Genomic DNA, 25,925 nt, shown 5'->3' with positions numbered 1-25,925 from the left:
AGTCAGGCGGTGTCCCACTTTGTCTTGGTTTTTAGAGTTGTCCAACTGTGGTGCCTAGTGACAGTCCATTGGACTGTCGATTCGCTGAGCAGAAGGCTGGGTTCATAGCCCAGTTCTGCCAGGACTTGTTCCTTCTGTTACTTGTCCTTTGCACTTATGACTTCCTCCTGGTAGAGTACCTCAGAGTTTGTTGTGCTTTTAAATACATAAATAAATATGTTTATATGCATTTTGAGAAGGTTTCTGATGGAAGCAATAAATGGTGTTGCAGAAACTGGAAATTGGATGTGTTTGGGACCAAAGCGTCTCTCTGAGAACTCCTTCCATGGTCAATGTTTATCGAGTGTTTGACACCACCTAGTTCTTTTCAGTGCCCTAGAAGCCTGAGAGCCTTTGTTTAGAGTTGGAGAGAGAAATGATTTAGAGATTAAGAGACCAGTGGCATTTTGAGAGGACCTGCCTTCTGTAACTCAGGTTCTAGAGGACCTAGTGCCATCTTCTGGCCTCCTCGGGCAATGCAAATGTACACAAATATACATACAGGCAAAACACTTTAGAGAATGTGTGTGTATATATACAGATATGTATGTATACATATATAGAGAGAATGTATATGTGTGTGTATGTATATATATATATGTATGTATGTATATAAAATCTTTTTTTTTTCTTCTTTTGCTTTTCAAGTCAAGGTTTCTCTGTTTAACAGCCCTGGCTGTCCTGGAATTCTCTTTGTGGACCAGGCTGGTCTCTAACTCACAGAGACCCGTCTGCCTCTGCCTTCGGATACTGGCATTAAAGGGGTACACCACCACACCTTGCATATATATTCTTAAACCAGCCTTTATTTATGTGGGCAGTGCATGTTCACATCTACTGAAGTAGAAATTATGGTTATGGGGTTGGGTATGGTAGTACGGGCCTGATGATGCCACCATACAGGAGGCTGAGACAGAAGGATGGAGAGTTGCTGGTCAGCCTAGGCTACAGAGCAAGCCCATAGCCAAGCGAGGCAACCTAGCAAGACCATGTCTCAACAACAAAGAGAAACCCTGGGGAACATAAAACATTTCCTTATTGTCTGAGTTGGGAGTGTGACGCAGTCAAGTGCCTGCTCGCTCTGCAGGCATGAAGACCTGGGTTCAGAACCTTGTAGAAGTTGGGGTGGGGGGGTCTGTAACCCAGCACTGGGAGGGACAGACACGTGGATCCCTGGAGCTCCTTGACCAGCTGGTCAGGACAAATCAGTGAGGTCCGGCTTCAGTGAGAAACCCTCAAAAAATACGATGGAGAGTGATTAAGAAAGACACTCTGTCAACCTCTGGCCTCCACCTACATGCACACACCCATATGAACATAATATATGCCACACATATGTATTAATTCACTTGATAACAATGCATGTACCATACGGAAATAAATCTATTTTTGTTTCCCCAAATAGAAAGAAGGTCAGGGAGAAGAGTTCCATTATTCCATCATCCATTTTACCTTTTAGCCATTTTTTTAAACTTTAATTTTATTATTCTCTTTATTTTAATTGACATATAATCACATCATTTTCCCTTTTCCTCTCTCTAATTCCTCCCACCCCCTCACTCCTTCTCAGATCCATCGTCCTTTTCACCTCAGTGTGTAACTACAGCAAGCTGAGTCCATGTAGTGTTGCTTGCATGTATATGATTTCAGGGATTACCCTTGGTATAGGATAACCAGTTAAGGGACTCGTCCCTGGGGAAGACTGATTCTCCTGTTGTTCTTCTTCTAGGGGTGAGGACTCATGAGATTGTCCTTGTTCAAGTCTTATTTTGGTAGCCATATTATTGAGTATCATGGATAAAACTTCCGTGTCATTTCTAGGAGATGTAATTTCACAACAGATTTCCTGGTCCTCTATCTCTTACAATCTTGCCAGCCCCTTTCCCTGATGTTCCCAGAGCTTTAGGTGTATAGTTGTGTTGTAGATATCTCCGTTGCCTTTGGGGACCCCATGATCATTGTTCCCAGAATTTTGACCAATTGTGCTTTTCTGTAATGGCCTCTGTCTGTAGTGACTTTCGTTGTTGTTTTTGGTTTTTGTTTTTGTTTTCTTGAGGGCAGGGATTCTCTGTATATCTTTGGAGCTCAGTTAGACCAGGCCTCTAACTCACAGAGATCCAACTGCCTCTGCCTCCTGGAGTGATGGAATTAAAGGCATGCACCACCACCACCCAGCCATAGCAACTTTCTTTAGTGTCCTACATCATAAAAGATAGTTGATTCTCTGTCCCTTTTGAATTTTTGTGTATTCTTGTTTATGTGTATCTATGTGCACCTGCTTGTCTGTAGGTTCCCAATGTGAGTGCGGGTTCCTTCAGAGGCTAGATGGTTGTGACCCACCTACTGTGGGTACTGGGAATCCAACCTAGGTCCTCTGCAAGAGCAGCAAGTACTCTTTCAACTGCTGAGCCATTTCTCCAGCCCCAGCAACTTGTAACTGCTTTTAGATTCAGTTTGCTAAGATGCCCTGTGTCTTGTAACCTCTTACAAAACTGTTTTGTTCTGGTGAGAGAACCGTAATGGCAAAGCCAGTTGCCCTTAAGTGCTACCAGTGAAAATGTCACAAACCTCTTCATTTCATGGTCACCGGCCATCCCTTTACCCAGGCCCTGGGTCCTTCCACTCTCCTAACCTGGGATCACTGAGGGAGTTCTCACCTTAGCCGTGAGCTGTGTCCATCAGCTGTGCCTGAGGAGTTGTGGACGGTCCTCTGCTTTCTGGTGTTCTGTGTGTGGTTGGATTCGAACCCAGCTGAGGTCCAGCATCTGGTGTGTTTGAGGGACTGTGGGGTCACCTGTGCCTCCTTCTTCCCTTTCAGCTTTGGGTAGGTCTGCGGAGTTACTTGGGCTGGACCCAACACAGCTCACAGATGCTCTGACCCAGAGATCCATGTTCCTCAGGGGAGAAGAGATCCTCACGCCTCTCAGTGTTCAGCAGGTATGCCACTGAAACCTGTCTCAAATGACTTTCCTGGGGGTTCCTGATCCGCGTCTTGCTCTGCTTTGTGCGACCACAATGAGCCGTTGGAATGACTGACTCATAGGCAAAATATCAAGGATGCCCAAGCCTGGAACACGGATGACTGTTTTGTGAGTGACAGGGCAGCCTAGTTCTGATGAGCTCGGGTCTGATGTGGACTGACCGAGGCTGAGTCTTGACCCTTTTAAGATGGTCTGTTCTTGGGAAATGTGTTCTCTATGCCTCAGTTCCCTCTTCCGTAAGTCAAGGATCTGCCTAATTCATAGGGCTCTTATGATGATTAAAATAGCAAATACTTGGCATAACTACTTAGCATCTGCTGCAGAGTAAGCATTCAATACAAATAAGCCATGAGTTATTACCCTCTATACTCGAAGACAGCAAAGCAGTGTGTTGTTGGTTTTGCCTCTGCTGCTGCCTTTAGCCAGTTTACACTGACTGGCCCTTTATCTTCTGTCTCAATTTTTGTGTTACACTGATTGATTTATTTGTGTTTGTGCCTTGCGCCCATGTGTGGGAAACAGAGACCAGGTTGTGGGAGTTGGTTTCCTCCTTCCAACATGTGGTTCCTGGGGATGGACAAAGGTCATCAGGCTTGGTGCCAAAGAAAAACTGTCCCCACTGAGCTATCTTACCCACCCTTCTGTCTGTCTGTCTGTCTGTCTATCTAGCTACCTGTCTACCTGCCTATCTATCTGTTTGCCTGCCTGCCTGCCTACCCACTCGCACGTCCATCCGTCCGTCCATCTGTCTGTCGTCTATCTTCTTTTCTTCTTCTTCTTCTTCTTCTTCTTCTTCTTCTTCTTCTTCTTCTTCTTCTTCTTCTTCTTCTTCTTTTTCTCTCTCTCTCTCTCTCTCTCTCTCTCTCTCTCTCTCTCTCTCTCTCTCTCTCTCTCGATAAGGTCTCACTATGTAGCCCTGACTAGCCTGGAATGCTCTGTGTAGCTCAGGCAGGCCTTGAATGCGTAGAGATCTGCTTGCCTCTGCCTCCCTTGTGTTGGGAGACATGCTTTACCATATCTGGCCTAATCTTTCCTAAATAAAAATGTTATCCCATAACAAAAAAAACCTTTATGGGTAAAAAATTTAAAAATGAAAAGAAAATAATGTAACGCAAATTCTAATATGGTCTTGTAATAAAAAACCTGGAGCCAGATATTGGGGTAAATGCTAAAACATCAGAGAAATAAAGGAATAAGCCACTGCCACGTCTTACCTCTAGGACTCCTCAGCCTGAAAAGCCCTCTGTTTCCTGTCTCCTCACACCTTATATACCTTTCTCTATCCAGCCATTAAAGGCCTATATGCTAGGGGCTGGAGAGAGTGCTCAGAGTTTAAGAGCACTGGCTGCTCTTCCAGTGGTCATGAGTTCAATTCCCAGCTACCACATGGTGGCTCACAACCATCTACAATGAGATCTGGTGCCCTCTTCTGGCCTGCAGGCATACATGCATACAAAACACTATACATAATAAATAAATAAATCTTTAAAAAAAAAAAAAAAAGGCCTGTGTGATTCCCAAGTACTGGGATTAAAGGTGTATGCCACCACTGCCTGGCTCTGTTTCTCTTCTAGACTGAGTCAATCTTATGTAGTCCAGGGTGGCTTTGAACTCACAGAGATCCAGACAGGTCTGTGTCTCCCGAGTGCTAGGATTAAAGATGTGTGTGTGCCACCACTGCCTGGCATCTATGTTTAATCTAGTGGCTTGCTCTGTTCTCTGATCTTCAGGCAAATTTTATTAGGGTACACAATATGTCACCACATAATAATTTTAATATTAGGTCTTAATATTTTAAACCTGATATAACATTTATTAATATCCATGTATACAGATTAGGACCCCGTTGTATAAGTGGACATGTGAAGTTGAATTTGGAAGGCAGGTGTTTATGAATGGACATGTGAAGTTGTGTTTGGAAGGCAGGTGTTTATAGGAGTTCTTAGTGAATGGGTCTGCCTTTCTTTAGCTGCCTGTTTCCCAGGGTGACACTGGTTCACTTGGCTGTGAGGACCAAGTCCTCCCGCAGAGCACTGTGTCCCTCAGTGGGATGGGACAGGTTGGTTATGCCTCCTGCCATGGTCTTTCCTCCTCCAGGCAGTGGATAGCAGAGACTCCTTGGCCATGGCACTTTATGCACGCTGCTTCGAGTGGGTAATCAAGAAGATCAATGGCCGGATCAAGGGCAAAGAAGACTTCAAATCGATTGGCATCCTTGACATCTTTGGATTTGAAAACTTCGAGGTACGCCTGCAGAGACCGGGACGGGACGGGCGCCTTCTGTTTGGAAGCTACTCTGAAACGCTTTTCTTAAAGCAGCCATGGATGGTTTTCTCTGTAGACCTTTCTTCTCTCTTGCCCCTTGTTCACTTTTCTGGGTACCCTCCAGAGCCCTGAAGAACTTACTCACTGTATCTCCACCCTCAGGTTAACCACTTTGAACAGTTCAATATCAACTATGCAAACGAGAAGCTTCAGGAATACTTCAACAAACATATTTTTTCTTTAGAACAACTGGAATATAGCAGGTAAGCACACAGGATTCCACTTCAAAATCTTTTTTTTTTTAATCAGCAAATAAGTTAGTATGAAGGTGTATCTTGATTTCACATGGCCCCTTTTTCTTCTTCCCCCAGAGAAGGGTTGGTGTGGGAAGATATTGACTGGATAGACAATGGAGAATGCCTAGACTTGATTGAGAAGGTAATGGGTAGTTGAAGAATGAATGGTTGCAGTCCCCAGGGTGTCCAGCTGGGCTGATTCATATTTATGGGAACAAAATAACTTGTGCAAACATGCACATCAAAGATGTGAATGTTTAGAACACAATGGGCCATTTGGAAACATGAATGTGAATGCACCGTGAGGTTGGATTTAAATACTTGGCTGCTTCCAGGCTATTGTCTCACTGAACTCGATATTTTAGAATCAACAGTGTGTGTGAACTGGCCTCACTTAGATGTGAAGGACCTGCAAATCCTTGTCCGCATCACTGGTAGACCTGGCAGGTGTACAAGTTTATCCATAACGTTTCAGTGTGTCCCATTTTTGAAAACACGCCTAGCATTTCACTGGTTTTCTTTGTGTGTTTCATTCTGAATTTTTCAGCCCCAGAGAATACAGTAATGTTTCTTTTTTAAGCTCTGACTGGGTCGGAACTCTGAAGTGGCTTGAAAGACAGACATGCCACACTTAATTCATTCAACCTTTGTCTCTCCTCTTGTAGAAACTTGGCCTCCTTGCCTTGATCAATGAAGAGAGCCATTTTCCTCAAGCCACAGACAGCACCTTGTTGGAGAAGTTACACAATCAACACGCTGTATGTCAAAACCAGCCTTTTCTGTCTGAGCTGCAGAGCTGAGCATTTAGATGCTGAGTGAGGGGCCCAGTGCTGCTAGCTCTGCTAAGCCTCCCACATTTAATGTTCAGTGTCCTGTAGGTAGAGTTTTTCTGCCTGGCCCACAGTCAGGACAAATCTCTGTCACCCGTCAGTCCCACAGCAGCTCAGACCCAACCAAGTAAACACAGAGACTTATATTGGTTACAAACTGTATGGCCGTGGCAGGCTTCTTGCTAACTGTTCTTACAGCTTAAATTAATCCATTTCTATAAATCTATACCTTGCCACATGGCTCGTGGCTTACCGGCATCTTCACATGCTGTTTGTCATCATGGCGGCTGGCAGTGTCTCCCTGACTCAGCCTTCCACTTCCCAGCTTTATTCTCCTCCTTGTCCCGCCTACACTTCCTGCCTAGCCAATGGCCAATCAGTGTTTTATTTATTGACTAATCAGCAACACTTTTGCCATACAGAACATCCCACAGCAGTGTCCCTGAAATTGAAGCTTTTCTCCTCCCTTACTTCCTAGACCTATATTGAAAAAAGTTAGCTTTGGGGAGCTGGAAAGAGTATGCCCAAGTTTATTTCCTAAGTGGACAACTGAGATGTTTAGCCTATTGTCGCGACACAGTTGAGAGCCATGGTTAGGAGTCCATCCCTTGCCATATGCCAAAACTCTGATGGTCTGTGGCTAGCTTTGGCACAACTGATGCCTTGCGTTAAATGTGGATTTCTCAAGAAGTCAAAGAAAATCAATGAGTAAAATAAGGCTTTTGTGTTTTTTTTTTAACATTAGAATAACCACTTTTATGTGAAGCCCCGAGTTGCGGTCAACAATTTTGGAGTGAAACACTATGCTGGAGAGGTAATTTCTTCTTAAGACATTATTGAGGGTTGGGATGTGGCTCAGTTGCCGCTGCACTTACTAGGAATATGAAAAACCCTGAGTTTGATGCCCAGTACCACACAAACCAGACGTGGTGATGCACACCTGAAGGGCGGTGGAAGCAGGAAGATCAGAAGTTAAAGGTCATAGCCATGCCAAAATACAATTCTCACCGCAAAGGGGCAAGAGGAAGTCTTATTCTGAAGACTAATATGAATGACCATACCTGGGAAGACAGGTGTAGGTTACCCCAAACATCAAGGTGGTAACATTTTCATGAAATTTTATAGTAACAGAACAGAGAAAATCATAAATCAAGACTCACTTCAAATACATTGATGGGGACACCAGGTAGGTAGTAGGTACAGCAAAGAAAGCAGAGGGCCTCTGCTACAGGCCTTGGGTGCTCAGAGGACATACTTAGCTTTCCTATTGGTGGGAGTTAGTGGCCTGTTGAATTAATGCATCCCAAAAGGTTTCATATGATGGTCACAAGGACATTAAGTCACACACAGAGGAGGATAATGGCTATTCAAGAGGCCAAGATAGCCCAAGGTAATTTGTAATTAGGCCCTCTACCTACAACATTCCAAACTGTCCACAGTCATTAAGTTCCACTTAACCTGTGTAGAATGGTCAAGCCAGGTACATTGTTGTGGTTTCTGGGAGTTTTATCCACAATCAGAAATTCAAGGTCATTTTTGCCCAGAAAGGAAAGTGTGTGGTCAGCCTGGGCTGCATTCGCCCTACAGAAACAGACAAATAAATAAAACAGGGTATTTATTGATATTTGCTCACTTGGTGCTCATGAGAAGTAGCTGTTTGAGAAGCCAGGCACAACTTTGTTAAAATGATTGCTTTTCATAAGTCTAGCTTTTACAGAATTTGCCAACTCGGTGTGGTGGCATCTGCCTGTAATCCTAGAACTCGGGAGGATCCTGAGTTTGAGTCTAGTCTTTGCCCCATACTGAGATCTTGTACCCAAAGAGTTAAGAGTAGTTGAGCATAACTTGAAACTAATTTATTGAGAGTATAACACTTTCTCTTATTTTGTTTTTAAACAAGGTGCAATATGATGTCCGAGGCATCCTGGAAAAGAACAGGGACACCTTTAGGGATGACCTTCTCAACCTGCTGAGGGAAAGCAGGTAGGTGGGGTCTCCTCCAGGAAGTCATTAGCAAGCAGATTACCATTTGTGCGAATGCAGAGCAGACTGCTATTGTGGAAGCAGTGACTTAGCTTCTTCTCCAGACAACACTTCATCAATGACGTAAGGGCTGTAATATAGTAGCAAGGACTACCACTCAATGAGGCAGAAACCACAGCAAACCCATGAGTTGGACACTCCCATCAATTGTGTTACAGGCAAGGCAACTGAGGCTGGCAGCAGTTAAGTCCTTGCTGAGGGTGGTATCTCAGCTAGAGCCAGAGGCTGAGCTTAGCTCTCAAGTATGTTTGACTCAGAAACCTGATCTTGACCAGTCCAGCCTGATTTCCCCACTACAATCACTGAGCTGTTTTAATTTCAAGTCCCGTTTTATAGGATCCTGTTTCTCATTGTTGTGAGATGTCAAGAAAATTAAGCAAGTGTTAATGCAACCAGAATTATAAACGTATTACACATTCATTTATTCATTCAGGAATTGTAAATGTACGCCACGGAGAGTTAAGGAAAACATATACAAAATTGAATGGTTAGCTTAGCTATTTGTATCTATTAAGCCAGGAAGTTCCCTATTGTCCAGCGACTTGGTAAAAGAGAAAGATTTGAGACAAAGCCCTTTCTTGTTGACTTTCCAAACCTTTGGGAGGGGAGGGATCTAGCATGGATATATACAGAAATAAACTTTTAATACCTAAGGAAGGAAGTAGACAATTGTTAAAAAGCTATGCTATTTCTCAGTGTAAATACCAGGTGGTCATCCTGTCGCTTAGCCAGCCATGAATTGGGGTGAAGGGAGCCAGGCTGCTCTCCGAATCTGAAGCGTTTGATCTTTAAGTTTCTGTTCTCGCATGTGAAAATGCACTGCTTAAACTATTATCAGCTGTTTCTATTTGTAGATGAGTTTTCAGACCTGCGGAAAATACAGGATGCTGGGAAAAGGCCACAGCATGTTACCTGTCAAAGCGGTCTTGGCTGTTAGCTTTAAAAGGATACATTTAAATACAAGCTGTCCCCGTTGGTTTGAAGTGGACAAGCTTTGTTGTGGTGAAGAGCTCATAGACTAGATAGCCACAGACCAGGGTCACCAGCTATCTCTATCCTAGTTTTAAAAGGAGTGCCAGGACATGAACAGAGTTTTTTTCTTGCCATTATTCCCTAAACAATGACACGTTACCTGTTTATGGAGAATGCCTGTTGTGTTGTTCCTGTAAATAATCTAGACAAGGTTTGGTGTATGGGAGGATGTGTGTAGGTTCCATGAATACACTGCCCTGTCATAAAAAGGGGACTTGATCATTTGGGGCATTGCTTTCGATGGGAGGTCCTGGAAGCTGTCGCCTGTACATCCCGAGAGGCAGCTCTGTCACATTGTGCAGAGCAAAAGTGAAGCCTCCAGAGGAGTTTAGGTGAGTCTCCAGACAAGCCTATTCCTCCTCGGCGAGACCCCACCCCAGGTCACTGCTTTTCAGTTTCCTCTCTCCTCTGCCGAGTGTGGTGCTCCTAGGGCGGCCTCAAGCCGCCAGGCACTGGTTGGCTGAATCTTTTGTGTGCTGTCACAGGGCAGTGTCTCAGTGTACTATGCTAATTATCATTGTGGAAATGCACTGTAATTACACTGACCAGGCACCTGACGATTGTGTGTGCACACCTCACAACCCTGCTCTTCCTTCACACAGGTTTGACTTCATCTATGACCTCTTTGAACATGTCTCAAGCCGCAACAACCAGGACACCCTGAAATGTGGAAGCAAACACCGGCGGCCCACAGTCAGCTCACAGTTCAAGGTCAGTCTGCATCACTGGCTTACTTACATGAATCCGTTGTTCTTGGGATCCAAAGAACGGAGGCAGGAGTAGGGTATACGCGAGGTGTACCAGGAGACTGGACCTTGTTTCTGTTATATCACATATTTGAGGCAGGCAGAGTTTCACAGGTATGTATCTTGGGGGTTGAGGATATAGCTCAGTAGTTGAGTACTTGCTTTTTTTTTAAAATCATGCTTGAGGACCTTGGTTCCATTTCCAATACTTAAAAAAGAAGAAGAAGAAGCTGGACGGTGGTAGCCCCCACCATTAATCCCAGCACTCAGGAAGCAGAGGCAGGTGGATCTCTGTGAGTTCAAGGCCAGCCTGGCCTATAGAGCAAGATCCAGGACAGCCAGAGCTACACAGAGAAACCCTGTCAAAAAAAAAAAAAGAACAAAAAGGTATATAATATGAATATTTCGACTTTCCTTTAGATTTTATAAATTAGCAAAATGATTTGTAGTATTCTTTCTCTCTAGTAGCATTACCATCTTATAATTACCAATGTCATTAAAGTAGAAATATTTCATTCCTTCAAATCTTTTTATTTTGAGACATAGTGAGAAGGACTGTGTAGGCATGCAAATGTTCAAAAACATTTGGACATTAATACTTACAACATATCTAGTAGGTTATTGTCCTGATGGTTTATCACAAGAACCTGGAACATTTAATATATCTGTCAAAGAGATGCATATACAGATCTATGTACAAGAGAATTTGAAATGTGTATACAGAACACTGAAATATTTAAAAAGGTTTATATATGTGTGTGTGTGTGTATAAAATACACATAAATGTACTAATATATGTATTTTAACACATATGCATAATGCATGGGAACATCTTTAATTAAATAAGGGAAAGCCATTTAATTCTAAACTGTTAACTAGCACATCTTGCCAGGCGGTGGTGGCATACATTTTAATCCCTAGCACTTGGGAGACAGAGGCAGGCAGATCTCTGTGAGTTAAAGGCCAGCCTGGTCTACAGAGTAAGTTCCAGGACAGCCAGGGCTACATAGAGAAACCTTGTCTCAAAAAAAAAAAAAGAGGAAGAGAAAAAGAAAAGAAATAGCATATCTCCTTTAGAAGGCTTATTTTGTCTTCCTGAATCATCATTATGGTATTTAACATCTCATGGGAAAATAGAGTGTGTTTCTTCCCACATCTAGTATTTTTTCCCATATATATCATACAGTATCATACCTGGGAATAATAACCATTCTATATCTAAATAACAGTGATACCAGTTACCCAAATTCAAGGGAAATCAAGAACATCAGCATTTTGGATGTGCAAGCATTTTCAGTCATATGGAGAAAAAAAAAAAAAAAAAAAAAAAAAGCACAGCCTATGGAGACCACCTCCTCCTCCTCCTTTAATTATCTATTTGTCAGCCGGGCGGTGGTGGCGCACGCCTTTAATCCCAGCACTCGGGAGGCAGAGACAGGCGGATCTCTGTGAGTTCGAGGCCAGCCTGGTCTACAGAGCGAGATCCAGGAAAGGCGCAAAGCTACACAGAGAAACCCTGTCTCGAAAAAACCAAAAAAAAAAAAAAAAACAATTATCTATTTGTCCTTTAGTGAAAATCTTGACTGAAGGGGCAATGGCATCCTGTCAGTCAGCAGACACTGATGAAATCCGCCCTGTGAGGGTGCGCACCAGGATGCAGAGGGTTGTGCTGCTGGAGACTGAGGGGAGGGAGGTGCACTTCAGCATGCTTCCGTGTACAGTACTGGGACTGTCGCATGAAGTGCAGGCTTTACACAGAGAAGATGTGGTAATGCCAGCTCCCGTCTGTTAAATACTTATTCTGGGCCAGTTACTGGAACAACCACATTGCATCCATTGTTGTGCCCACTCTCACGTCACCCTGGAGTACATGTCATTATTTCCACTTTAAAGATGTGGAACTGAGGTCTGGGAAAGTAGCTATCCACTAGGCCCCACAGGGGAATGAAGCAAGGACTTGAGTTGGAGCTACCTGTGTCACGCTCTAGACTAAATATTTAAGTGAGATCTTTTGCCTTGTTTTGTGTTATGGTGAGATAGTTTAAAATGGAAAGCTCTCATTTCTCTGATTTGTTATTTTTTATTTTATTCTGACAAAACCCTGTCCTCTTCCTCCTGACAGGACTCCCTGCATTCCTTAATGGCAACTCTAAGCTCCTCTAATCCCTTCTTTGTTCGATGCCTCAAGCCCAACACTCAGAAGGTAAGGCTTCTGAAGGACCAGCCTGGGCTCTCCTCAAGGACAGCCTCCCAAAGTGGCTACCCTTAGATTTGGTTTCTCCAAAGTCCTTTCATCATAGATGGTTAGAAATGGATATGATGTTCTTGTAACCTGATGGGAAGTGAGAAATCCTTCGTCCTCGGAGCCTGTGAGTCAGCTTTTGAGTGATGCCATCAGGATTTAGGAAATACTACTTTGAAAGGAGATGTTGTAAAGCCTACACGTTTTCTTTATTATTTCGTTTAAAATGTTTGGACCCAGCTCCAAAATGCAGATAAGAAAAAACATTTAGTATGCTTTTCTGTTGTAGCTGTTATTTTGGTTTTTTGGGTTTTTTTTTAAGTTTTCTTTTTTAGTTTTGTTGTTAAATACTCTGAGAAGGTTATAAACTAAGTGACAGTGTATTTTAAGTACTTTATCTTGTTGATTTTCTAATTTTATTTTATGTGTATGGGTCTTTTGCCTACATTTATGTCTGTGCACCACATGAGTGCCCAGTGCCCTCAGAGGTCAGAAGAGGGCATCTGATCCCCTGGAACTGGAGTGATGGATGGTTGTGAGCCACCATGTGTATGCTTGGAATGGATCATGGGTCCTCTGAAAGAAGGACAATTGTTCTTAACCCCTGAACTATCTCTCCAGACCTATCTTCAGTACTTTAATAACAAGATGACTTAAGGGTAGATTTTGAAAATATCATGACTTAATTAGAAGCAGTTTTGAAAAGAGAAGCTGCTTCACCAAGAGAAATATGATATTAGGTGTGGGCAATTATTGAATTCAAAGGTAAATGGAAAACTCGCCACAATTGTGTGGGGGTTTTGGGGGTCTGATTTGTTTTGTTTTTTGAGATAGAGTCTCATGTACTCCATTCTGTCCTTGAACTCACTGTGTAGCTGAGACTGGCCTTGAACTTCTAATGCCTCTTCCTCCTGAAGACTGGGATTATCGGTGTGTGCATCATACCCAGTTTTATGCGGTCCTAGGAATTGAACCCAGGGTTTCCTGCATGCTAGACAAATACTGTATCAACTGACATACACCCCGAGCCCATACAAAATGTTAACGAGGTAATTGTCATTTGGTGAGCAAGCCTCTTAGGAACCCTTCTTTAGAGAGAGACTTGCCCCCCACCCCCGTAGTAATTTCTAGAACTCTGTCATGTGGAAGAATAGAAAAGATGAAGATGAGAAATCTGACCTGGCCTTTGTCCCCTTAGAACTTGGGTCTTACTCTCCCAGCTCTGCAGCTGCTGCTAACAGTATTCTCCTTGATTGTTTGACATTGGGCTCTGGCTTAACATTGTGTTGATTCCACACTCACAGATGTGCTCTTGTGTGTTCTGGCAGGAGTGACCTAATCTGCCAGTGTTTCCCTTCTGTGCAGTAGGCTAATAATGTCACATCTCGTTCTCTGAGCCCGTCATTTTTTTCTCAATCGGAGTCCTGGGAACATGGGTGCCCATTAGATTTCTGGTGCGCCGCAGTTTAATCGAACCATTTCCTTCCATGAGACATGCCTGGGCAGCTCTATCAGTGTTAGCATCTCAGATTTGCTGAAATGGGAACGTGCCCTAGTGTTGACTTTTTAAAGACAGAAATGTCATTCTGGAAAAATTCCATCCTTGATGATTTCTGTTGTTGGATGGCACAAAGTTCATTTTTCCTTCAGTCTATACTATAAAAGCTTAAAGCCTATCTGTAGCCAGAATTGGAGAAATTACTTCTTTTTTTCTTGCTTTTTGTACATGCTGAGATTTGATTGTACCCAATTACTTTGAATTTTGTACTTTACAAAGTGATCCAACTCAACTCTGTGTTTACCTTGGCTCTTGGCCTTGTGTCCTCCTGACTTACTGCAGACACTAATTAGTCACATGCCATGGGATGACTTGTGAAAAATATCTTGGTGCCATTTTACAGGCTCTAGACTATGAAGGCCCTGACACAAGAGCCAGCTTGTCTCTGACCTAAAACGTAGGTGTGGTTTATGAGTGAAAAGAATGCTAATTAGAATATGGAGAGACCAAGCAATGCCGTGATTAGCATTCATTCAGTTCCATCAGGATATTGTTCTGTTCCTGCCCCTTGTGTACTATGACACATAGAACACCAACTTGGACTTTCTCACAAAAGTTTTTAGTCCAAAGATAAATCCAGAAGTTTTCACAGGGATTCTTGCCTCCCCTCTCTAGAGGATCTGAAGGGAGGGATGAGGTCAGTTCATTATGGGAGACTGGAGGTGTATTCAAATATCTGAGGATGTGTTTACATATCCTCAGGATGGAGATGATGGGTGATTTGGACAGATTCTAGAGTTTTAATACCGGTTCTGTGGCCAGCAAAGAGAACCACAATTCTAAGAAGCCTGTCAGCTAGAGAGCTGGATGAGAACCGAAAGGGAGCTGCTGAAAGGGAGTTGCTATAGGAGTCACCCAGTGACCAGGTGTGTGAGGCCACACAGCGTGTGTCTGGGGGCCAACAGCCTTCCCTCCCCCCACCAATTGTTTAGACCCCAGGGTAGTCATTCAAGTGTGAAGAATCCGGGATCCTCTGTGGCATTGTTACTTGCATGTTGTTGTGATGCTGTTGGCTGCCCCCAACCCCTCCCTGGTGTGTGTGTGTGTGTGTGTGTGTGTGTGTGTGTGTGTGTGTGTGTGTGTGTGTGTGTGTGTTGTTGTTGTTGTTGTTGGTTCTCTCTCCATCCTTCCCTGCACCCCCGGCCCAGTGTGTGTATGTTGGGGGGGGGCGGGGGGGGGGGGGCTAAGAAAACCTACTCCTAAATTGTCTGCAGTCTGCCCTGGGCTTGGGACTGCCTAGGAGGGTGTAGCCCTCCCCTGAGTTTAGACATTCATAGTTCACCGGTGTACCCCCTGGGTTGTATTTAGATGATGATACGCCTTTTCAGCTTCCTTCTGTTGGGATACAGTAGGGTATAGCAACTGCTGGCCAAAAACTGCCCTGCCACCAGGGAGACTTCTGGATTGAAGGCAAACCTGCTGGGCCTCCTCTGAATCTCTCCCCAAGGGCATCCCGGCCTGTGATCTCTCCCTGCCCAGTACTTTAGCATGTGAGATCTCATCAGAAAGGGCTCTCATTAACATTCCTCAGAAAAGCCTGAGGATATTCTGAAGAGAATTAAAGAAGGGGACAGACTGATGAGTATCTGGGAGGCCATCCCGCTGTGAGAACGAGTCTGCAGTTCCAGGAAGCCCAGGTGAAGCTGGGGGCATTGCTCACAGCATCAGCCAGGCCTGCTTCTTGTACCAGGCCTGACTATCATGCCTCATCTCTCTATCATGGGTTTGGGATGATGAGGGCCTAGATTTGAGGAGGAAAGCACTATAGATTCCAGAACATTTCTGTCCAAGTTTTAATAATATAATACTATTTTCAAAACTTTGTTTCCTCACAGAAGTCAAGATAGAAATGGCGGCATCTGTAATATGGATGAGCCTTGCCGTATTAGCATTGTCGGTTCACCTCAACTGTCTCTATCAAGTGACCCCTTCTCATATTTGATACCCCCAGCTTTCCAGTCATACCAGGGCTCTTTCACAAACCCTTCTCCATCTGTGGGTTGGTGCTTCCTACTCAAATATTGAGATCTCTGCGTGGTATATGTGGACATTCTGGAACCCTGTCTTCCATGGCTGGGCAAAGACGTATGGGTGGCAGATCTGCCCACAGCAAAGAGTAAAGCAGAAAGGTTAAACGTTGGAGCTTAATATTTGAATTACTCTTTGTGGAATTATACATCACTGTTCAGTCCAAACATTATCTAGTATCTTGCTTTATCGAATCTAAGATTCCTTAAGTGTGAAGTGCAGAGTTTTTCTGTCACAGGTAGAATAAAAATTAGCAAGGATGCCTGATATTCCACGCAGGCACAACGCTTGCCCTCCACTTTTTTACCATTCCTTTACAAAGTGCATGAAATGGAGATCATTCCTCTACCAGGTCCATACCCTGCCCCTCAGGCCCCAGGCTTTTGGATACAGTGACTGTATTTCTCGGGTGATCTGTAGCGATTTTTGTTTTGCTTTCCTAGTGCTGGGGATTAAACCCAAGGCCTCACGCATGCTAGGCTCCAGCCCTGCTGCATAATGTTGTAACCACACCGGAAGGGACAAGAGGAGTTGGATGATTAGCTGCACAGTTTGTGAAGGTAGAAGGCTGTGGTGAGATTCACACACAGGAGGCAGGATGCTGCACTGTGGGGACTGTTTGATGTTAGAGGACAGCAGTTAGATGACATCCGATGAGACACACCTAGATGATGTGTGTGTTGATAAAGTATGAAATGGCCGCATACCTTTAATCCAAGCCGAGGAAGATAGATTTCTGTGAATTTGAGGCCAACCAAAGGCTATGATATAGTGAAACCCTGACTCAAAAAAAAAATTATGAAACATAATCTGTCTTCCCTGGACTAGTATCTTTTTTTGTGCACTTGTGTCAGTATATACGTGTGTGTGTGTGTGTGTGTGTGTGTGTGTGTGTGTGTGTGTGTGTGTGTATGTGTGTGTGTGTGTGTGTGGTAAGCTCACTAGTATGTGTGGTGTGCACTCACTCCCTTGTGGAGAGCAAAAGAAGACATGCTAGGTCCTGCTGTATCACTCCACTTTATTCTTTTTGAGGTACCGTTTTACAAAACCTGGTCGGCCAGCTTCCAGAAAGCCCAAGAGATATTCCTGTTCCGTCTCTGGACCCCCTGCTCCAAGCACTGAGGTCGCAGGCATACTGTGACCAAGCTAGCTGCTTAACAGGTGTGGGGGTCAGAACTCAAGGCCGCGTGCCTGCCCAGCACACACAATTGCCTACCTAGCCATCTTGCCAGCTCTGGTTATCTCCTTTAAATGTCACTCAAGGGGTGGGTGAGCAGGTGTAGGCTCTTGCCACCAAGCCTGATAACCTGAGTTTGACCCCCAGAGACCACGTGGTGGGAGGAGAGAGCTACCTCCTTTGGGACTGGGACTAGTTTCTGTTGGCCACGTTTCTCACTAAGTCACCTGCCCCTAGGCTCCTGTTGCCTGTGGCCACTGGGTCATTCATCCTCTGTGCCCAGGACTCTGGATGCACAGGGTTCTGGTCTAGCACATTCAGATGCACCCTGTGAAAGGTTTACAACACGCCCCCACGGTCGGGCGTGTTTGCATATGCCCAACAGACACTTCCACCTAGCCAGTTCCAGGTCAGGATAGCCATTTCCAGGTCAGGGCATCTCGCGTGACCAAGATCCGTGACGTTCCATTGGCTACGTAGGCGCGCAACGTGGCCATGTGATCTACGCGCTTGCGTGTAGTAGTGACGCTGATCTGTCCACGCCCAGCCTTTAAAATCCAGCGCCATGTTCCCGGTTTCTTCTTCTTCTTCTTCCTCCTTCTTCTCCACACACGTGCTTCCCGCAGGCCTGTTCACTCTCTGTCCCTTTACCTTTAATAAAACTCTTGTTAGCGGATTCTGTCATGTTTCGTGGCATTTCCTTGCAGGGTAAGAACACAACGCAGCCGAAAAACTAACACCCTGGCCTGTCATCTGAAAGGGAGATTGCATCACGGCTGGGCACAGAAGCCCCACAAGCAATGGGAGGAGAGACTAGAAACCATCCAAGGTGTATGTCTAGGCTTTGCTAAGCCTTCCTCTCTAAGCCTTGTGTTGCCTGGCGATGACGACTTTCTGGCCTCCAGACTTTATGTTTTGACAACATCTACGTGGATGGGTGGTTATATGTGCTTCATTTGGGTGTGCAGACATAAAACAGCTGCATAGTACCGTGTGAAGTAATCCACGCCTGCCTTACATTTGTGGTGGAGAATATACTCAAATATTTACGGCTTTTATTCTGACATGCTTAAAAGTAATGACTTCAGACCAATTACCTGACCAAGGGACCGCCCTTCAGGGAGGCAGGTTTACCTGAAGCCATGCTAATGAGGTGGGAGGAATAACTTGCCCTTTGATGAGGTGATGTACTTTTTCTGCCCCCTAGAGCAGTGTGCTCCCTCACAGAGCTGCAGACTGGTAGCTTAAGTCTGCTGCTTTTCAGAGTGACTCAGATCAGAACTGTTTCTTTTCTTCTGTCTCTTACCTAAGTATGCTTTTCCTGATGCTTCGGCCTGCACTCTTTCTCCGAAGGCCCATGCCAGCTTAACTCTGCTCTCCTCCTCCTCCTCCTCCTTCTTCTCCTCCTCCAGGCAGCAAGATTTGAACCTTGCCTGCTCCAGGGTCGTCTTCTAAGTAGTAGTGAAATTGTCTTCCCGCTTCCATTTCAGTCCATTCTTAAATTCTTGCATTATCAATACTTAGAACCCTAAAGGGGGCATGGCAGCGGCGGTGGTGCACACACCTTTAATCGCAGCGCTCAGGAGGCAAAAGCAGGTGGATCTCTATGAGTTCAAGGCCAACCTGGTCTACAGAGCCAGTTCCAGGACAACCAAGGCTACGCAGAGAAACCCTGTCTCAAAAACACAAAGAACCCTAAAAGAGGACCGATTTTCACAGTGTCACTAATGTATCCAAATGCTTGAATGTTGACATTTGGCTTAAATTGTAATGAATATCTTTTTCAAGAAATGTTAAGATTAGTTGTGATGACCTGGCTGAGGTGTTAGCTTTCTATGGAACACAAGTAAACATGAGTGATTTTGTATTATACAGAAAAAATTATGTGCAGAATGAAAGTGTGGGGAGTTTTTAGAATTACGTAGACTGTCAGCTCTTCTAACTAACTACAGGTAAAGTGAGGTCTTTAGAGGTGGTTCCATTTCCTCTGTGTACTTACTGGAACGTACACACCCACATCAGTAACTAACCTTCAATAATTCCATTTTTCTGATTGCCTCCAATATTCTTGACTGGCTTTGCCCATCTCCCCCAGCTAGGACACATTTCTAGAGTTTTCTTTTTGCTTAGAGAATATCTCATACAAAAGATCTGTGAAAAGGCAGCTTTACCTTTTGAGGAAGATTTGGTAAAAGGAACCATTTAAAGCAACCATTCTTCTCCCCAAACAAAACAATACAGTAAACCCCTCAGTGGTCACTTCAGCCCTGTTTACCAAGTTGTCATGGCAACGATTCAGCTGCCCTCTGTAAAGATTAGCTGTAAATGAAACTCAGCTCAAGTGAGGAGTGTTGTTCTCCGGGTGGGTTTTCCCAGATCACAGCTAAAAAGACTCGAGTTTTTTTGTCCTTGGGCATCTTCGTCTTTAAATATATATATATGATCTTTGAACATTTAGACTCTTTGGACTCTTGCATGAATTTGTGTATTTGTCAGTGTGCAGATGATGGCTCCCTCATTTGTGCCTACAGTCAAAAGTGTCATCAGCAATTCCTATCACGCCAGCCTTGGGAGGCTGGGCTTCTTTGAGTAGAATCAGGAATGAATTAAGCAGGCACAGCCCCAGACACCACATAAAAGGCAAGCTTCAGACAGCAAGGACTGTCTGTCAACTCAGATGCTCTTGGGCCCTTCCTCTGGAGGTTGGAGATGCAGCTGTTCGCAGTGGACGAACCCTGAAGGGAGGGGAAGAAAACCCAAGGTAGGGTTTTGTTCTGTCTTGTTTCCTTTGGGGTTCTGCCTCAAAGTTTCGTCTACTTTGTAATGGTTGCTGTAGTGTAAAACTGTGTGAGGAAACACCAAAGGAGTGGATTTGGTTGCCTCTGAGCACCAAACTGTTGGGTCCCTAAACAGTGGGGGAGGTGCTGGTTTGGATTGCACAGGTTTGAAATATTAATACTCGTTTGTAAAAATGAAGGATATTAATCTGTTTATCAGCTGAGGCATTGCTTGTGTGATCTATTTTTGATAAGACGCCAAGCACTTAAAGAAAATCACATTGTGAATGACTTGAAGAGGAAACTTGGTAATGGTCTTTTGTTTGAAGTGTTTCTCCCCAAAAGCTTATTACTACCGTCTTCTAGTTTTCTTCGTGTCTTGTGCTGTGTAAAAACTTTAAAAGAAGTCTGCACAAGAGTTAACTCTTCCTAAACTTGCCTTTTAAACCGGGTTCTACAAGTGTGGAGATGTGAGAAGTTAGGTGAATTAACTGATCTGTTGGATAATGTGAACTCTTTTTACACACGGCACACACACACACACACACACACACACACACACACACACACACACACACACACACACACACACACACACGAACATAGCTACCATCCTGGAGAAATATGAGGAAGCACAGGCACATTTTACTGCAGGTCTCCAAAGGGAAACGTCCCCTAAGAAAGAACTCTTGGAGAGTGAATTGCTAATCTTTGCCAGCACTGCCGAGAGGGTGGGATGGGTTAGGCTGATTCCATTCAGTTGCTAAGTGAGTCCTGGGAGGGATTAAATGTTTTCAATATGAAGGTGGTCTTTCATATTAAAGAGAGCAACATTTGAAAGCAATGAATAACAATGGTCTGCCAGCTACTTGGCTAAATGTACTTTTTGTTGAAATAAGCACCTAGAAATAGTCAGAGCCTCTTGGGAGTTTGTGATTCTCTCAGGGGCTTACTCCCTCTGTGTGGAGAGGTATCCCGTCAAGCACCTAGACCACTGTGTCTCCATCTCTCTCTACCCATATGTTGTTCTGTCTAGTGGGCCAGTATTTGTCGCTCTGCTGGCCCTCATGGCGGGTCAAAGGTTGTACAAAGGAAGATTATTGCTGCTCACTGTGAAGGAACCGCTGTAGACGGGCACCTGCTCCATCTCCTGGCCGCAGCCCTCCGGGAGGGCTTTATCTCTTTATCTCATCCTGCTAAACTTCCAGAATATTGTCCAGTCCGATGGGAGACCTGCTGGCACCTGAGCAGCCTGCCCCAGACACTTGGCTGTCACTGACAGATTTTTTTTTCTTTTGGTAGTCTCTTAGCATATGAAGCCCTACATCAGCATGCTCATAGGCAACCCTTCTGTTCCTGACTGCTCTGGTACTTCCCAGCTCACTCAGCTGTACAAAGAGCATTCTTCCATTTTCATTCTTCCCAAGTCTCCACCCTCATTCTTTCCAAGCCCTCCATCCTCTTCCTCTGTCCTTCTCTTTGGTGATTGCCAAGCAGATGAAGACCTGTGGGTGGGATCTTGAGAGGCACACTAGGGCTGGGTCCAGGCTCTAAGCCCCATCAAGCTTTCCTTGACATGTAGACTGTCTCCCTTAGCTTCCTTCACCTGCTCTTTGCTCTTCGCCGCCATACTGTGCTCCCTGATTTCACCCTGGGGTGAGTGGGGGCGGGGTCCTTGCTCTCAGGCTAGCTTCTTCCCTCAACTGAGAAACATGGAACAAGGAATGGTAAGAACCGTACCAACAGCTTTTGCCTCCGCCCTTACCAGTATGAAGAAAGTGTTTATTGGATTTCTAAATATTTGAAAGTTATCAGTAAACTTTTTTCTTTATTCACCCATAATTTCACTACCCAAATGAGTGTATATGTACTGCTCCCCACCCCCACCAATCCCTGTTCCTGGGGACTAAACAGAATCTGGAATGCCCTGTCCATCTGTGCGACATTTCCAGTTCCTTTATCATATTTTTAGTTTGAGGCAGGATTCTTATCCAAACTGACCTTAAACTTCCTTTGTAGACTAGACATACTTCAAAAGACTTTTCGGTCCCCCTTGGCCTTGATCCAAGGTAGTTGGAATGATAGGTAGGTGCCACATACCCAGCTAAGTTTAGAGAACTTACTTTCTCTAAACTGGCATCATCATCTTAACTTTGTACATTTTTTTTTCAGCCTAATTTGATTTTTTGAGACAAGGTTTCTCTGGGTAACAGCCCTAGCTGTTCTGGAACTAGCTTGGTAGACCAGGCTGACCTAACAAAGATCCACCTGACTCTGCTTCCAGAGTGCTTGGATTAAAGATGTACGCTACCACTGCTAGCCTGGGCCACCACCATCTGCCCGTCATGAAGCATTCTCCTAACTGTAGGATTCTGTCAATGGCTCTGTGTGTGTGTGTGTGTGTGTGTGTGTGTGTGTGTGTGTGTGTGTGTGTGTGTGTGCTACTGCATGAACCCAGGGCCTTCCCTATACCATAGGAATGAAAGGGATTGCTTTATAAAATGTTCTATGTCTCCAGCCCTCAATGGCAGTACTTGAAAGTCAGACTTCTGTTACTGGATCATTTCTCTTGTTGCAAACATCACTGCTATATTATTCTCATGTACAGGTACTGCCTTAATATTTGGAAGTTGTTGTTGTTTTTTTTTCTAAATCTAAGTTTATACATGGTTATGACTATATTTGTAAATGTATGCATGTAGCAGAGTTGCTGTTCATTGAAGCCAACTACAAATCAAGAAATAGGTAGCCTTAAAATATAAAGAGCCTTTACAGACCGATTAAGACTATGATGGATGCTTTAGAGAAACTAAGAAAGCACATACAAGAAATTTGCCAGAAGTAATGAATTGAAATGATCTGACTCTTTTTTTTTTTAATTTGGTTTTTCGAGACAGGGTTTCTCCATGTAGTTTTGGTACCTGTCCTGGATGTCTGTAGACCAGGCTGGCCTCAAACTCTCACAGAGATCCGCCTGGCTCTGCCTCCCGAGGGGTGGGATTAATGGCATGTGCCACCCCCTCCCGGTTGATCTGACATTCTTAATAGGATATTTGGGAAACTTCAAATTAAAATGTGGTAATTTTTTCAGAGTGAAGATTGGATTTTATTTTATTTTATTTTTTTTGGAGATGGTCTTTCTATATTGCTCTGGCAGCCATGGAACTCACTGTATAGACTGTGCTAGCCTGGTACTCACAGAGATCCACCTGCCTCTGCCTGGGATTAAAGGTGTGCACCACCAGGCCTGGTGTAAATTAATTTTTAATTGAACCCCTTTTCTGGCCTGCTTTGATATACAGTTATACACACATACATAAATACACCTTGACAGAGATAGGCAGACTGACATATCTACCTTCTTTTCAAGAGAGAAAAAAGAGGTGAGGAGCCTGGACTGGGCCGACCCGTCCCCTTGAGCAAGCTTCTTTTTTTCACTGCTGAATATTTAACTAGTCTGAGGCTGTGGGATCAAAGCCTTTCGTGACACCCTTCTGAAAGCTTCCTGCCTCATGCTCTGCCCTCCTTCCTGGTCTCCACCCCACCCCCAGGCAAGGGGCACCGCTAAGCTAACTACTAACTGCCACTCCTTCCCGCCCTCTGACCAGCCTCCCCACCCCCACGCCAGGCTCTTGACTGGCTCCTCTAGGAGAAGGCCTGGCCTTGGGCTCTGCCCCCCACCTGCCTGTTCCAGCCTCTAGATCCAGGCTCCTTTCTCCTGAAGCTCCTGGCTGGTGAGTACATGCCCCTGTCCACCATATCTTTCCAAGCCTGAAGCTCCATATTTGAGTTTCATAGTTGCCTTAATTTTGTAACCCACTTTTTTGGTTGCAGTTGCCTGGATTTTCCGGTTCTGTGCAGCCTGGCTCTTTGAAGTGAAATGTCTCCATGATTTAATTTCACATCCTTTCCCTCCCTCCCTGTCCACTTCTCATATGGAAGATACTCCTTTACCATTTTCTTTTTTATCAGATTAAGGCAGAGATTGCCACACTCGGCCCTGCTGACAGGTGGACTGGGCAGTTGAGAGTAGTTGTGGTCTAGCCTGTTCTTTGCAAGAGACTCAGCAGTGGTCATGGCCCCTACCCAGTAGATACAGGTTGTAGCCCCCCAGTCTCTCTAGATGAACCTCTGCATGGGGGCATTAGAACTGTTTATTGCTTTTTACTCTTGTATTATTATTATTATTTGCTCTCAGGGAGATGGCACCCACATGTTAACTTTTTCTATCAAATTCGCTGTTGCTTTTAACCTCGTGTTTACTCTTAGAAAGCTGTAGCATTTAGAATCTTTGAGATTATCGAGTCCTGGCGTTAAATGGCATGGTTTTAGTAAGCTGTATTCAGACCTTGAAGATGTTTGGGGGTCCTTTAGACCAGTGTGTTGCACACCATTGTGTGGTGGCTGTGCACTGTCCACCCCTCAGATGAATGGTTGCCCTAGTTTCAGCCCTCTGAAAGGATGCAGCCGCTCATTAAAGCGTGCCAGATGCTGCTCTGGTCGGCCTTGGGCTTGAAAGGGAATACTTTTAACTTTGGAATTACACAGTGATAGTCTCAGCATCTGCCTCTCGGAAATGGAAGAGAAGTGGCCCTGTTACAGGCATTGCTACTTCTCCCTGTTCCCAACCCTTATGGGGTGAAAAATCCTCTGGAAAACATGTTTCCTTGGCTTTTTTTTTTTTAAAGCTCTCTTTAAATAAAGCGGAAAAATGAGGCAAGGTAATGCTACGCTTAATAAACATAGGTAGCTGAGATTTCACTTCTTGGCATAGGCAAAGGAACAGAAGTTGATGTCTTTGAGATGTGTACAGATACTGACTTCTTTTAAGGCAGCCTAGACTTAGAAACAGATATTGCAATATTTACATAGAAGACTAAAAAGATTTGCTACACCACAGGAAGCCCATGGGATCAAGGAAACCCAATACAAATCATTGTCTTACATTAATTGTGCCCAGAGGAAGTTTGGGAAGAAAAATTAGCTTCAGTTTGTCGTTTGTTTGTTTGTTTGTTTTCTGTTCTTCCTTTGGTCTCAGTCTGAAATGTGGGTCTGTCACTTGATTCGAGGATTGCATTACATAATTTCAACAGCACCCAGGCTAGTCGGTTTACACTGGACCACAGGTGCACACAGTTGCAACGCTCTGAGTCTTCAGTCAGCGGTAGCTTGCAAATTAGGGAAATGAGGTCCTGTGGAGGTAGGTGGAAGAACAGGTTGGACCTGGTCATGATGTCATTTGACTCTGATTTCCAGGCTTCTCACACAGCCTGTTAGTATCAAAGGAACAAAGAGGGTCCGGAGCTGCAAAGCCATGCATGCCACTGGCCACCTCTTAGAGCAGCCTGCAGCCTTGTAGCCTGAGGGAGCGGGCTTCATCGCTCCTGCTATCTGGGACAAGCCAGCCGCAGTTCATGGTCGACATCACCTCCGGGTCTGCCAATGTCGCCCGCGGGGTGAAAGCTTTTCCTTTCGCGGCGTGCTCAGTTGAGAAAAGCAGCTACAGTACAATGGCTACTTGTTCTGTGTAGCGCACTCCCCCGGCCTGCTCGCAGCCTGCTTCTCTTTCTTGTCACAACATGTTGCTATAAGGTATTTGAATGACTGAGAAGGTGATTTGGGAATATTCAAAAGACCTTGAGCAGCTGACCTGGAGGTACAGCTGGTTTGGGTGCACAGGGATTTTGCTGTCTTAGTTTTGTTTTTCTTTCTTCCTTTTCATTGTTCAGGTCTCATGGTAGACACACAGCCATAGTCGAAACCATCCACTCTCTTTTTGGGGAATGGGAGCAGACCTGCGAGGACTTTTTAGAGCGTTTCCCATCATATGATGTGTCAAACTTTGTTTACCTTTGTGACCTTCCATGATTTTGTCCTGCCAATCAGGATTTCGGCTTTATCCCGCAGGAAG

At 44.5% G+C, this 25,925-nt stretch overlaps 1 protein-coding gene across 3 annotated transcripts in view; it reads left to right on the top strand.

The window, feature by feature from the left end:
- Positions 1 to 25,925, top strand: part of Myo10 (myosin X) — a 212,592-nt gene that overhangs the window by 130,833 nt on the left and 55,834 nt on the right. The window contains exons 11-19 of one of the 3 annotated variants that reach the window (XM_052743059.1): positions 2,858 to 2,976; positions 5,118 to 5,264; positions 5,448 to 5,548; positions 5,657 to 5,723; positions 6,247 to 6,339; positions 7,157 to 7,225; positions 8,312 to 8,394; positions 10,089 to 10,197; positions 12,355 to 12,435. In XM_052743059.1, coding sequence (XP_052599019.1) covers positions 2,858 to 2,976; positions 5,118 to 5,264; positions 5,448 to 5,548; positions 5,657 to 5,723; positions 6,247 to 6,339; positions 7,157 to 7,225; positions 8,312 to 8,394; positions 10,089 to 10,197; positions 12,355 to 12,435 — 869 coding nt within the window. Of the gene's footprint in view, positions 1 to 2,857; positions 2,977 to 5,117; positions 5,265 to 5,447; positions 5,549 to 5,656; positions 5,724 to 6,246; positions 6,340 to 7,156; positions 7,226 to 8,311; positions 8,395 to 10,088; positions 10,198 to 12,354; positions 12,436 to 19,865; positions 19,999 to 23,633; positions 23,749 to 25,925 lie in introns of those variants that run through there. The other 2 variants (XM_052743055.1, XM_052743057.1) reach the window with 2 other exon arrangements.

The sequence above is a fragment of the Peromyscus californicus genome, unplaced genomic scaffold (assembly GCF_007827085.1).
Source record: "Peromyscus californicus insignis strain IS unplaced genomic scaffold, ASM782708v3 Scaffold_18__1_contigs__length_77618521, whole genome shotgun sequence".
Classification (NCBI taxonomy): domain Eukaryota; kingdom Metazoa; phylum Chordata; class Mammalia; order Rodentia; family Cricetidae; genus Peromyscus; species Peromyscus californicus.
Note: the sequence above shows the minus strand (reverse complement) of the source record. Positions and strands in the feature narration are given on the sequence as shown.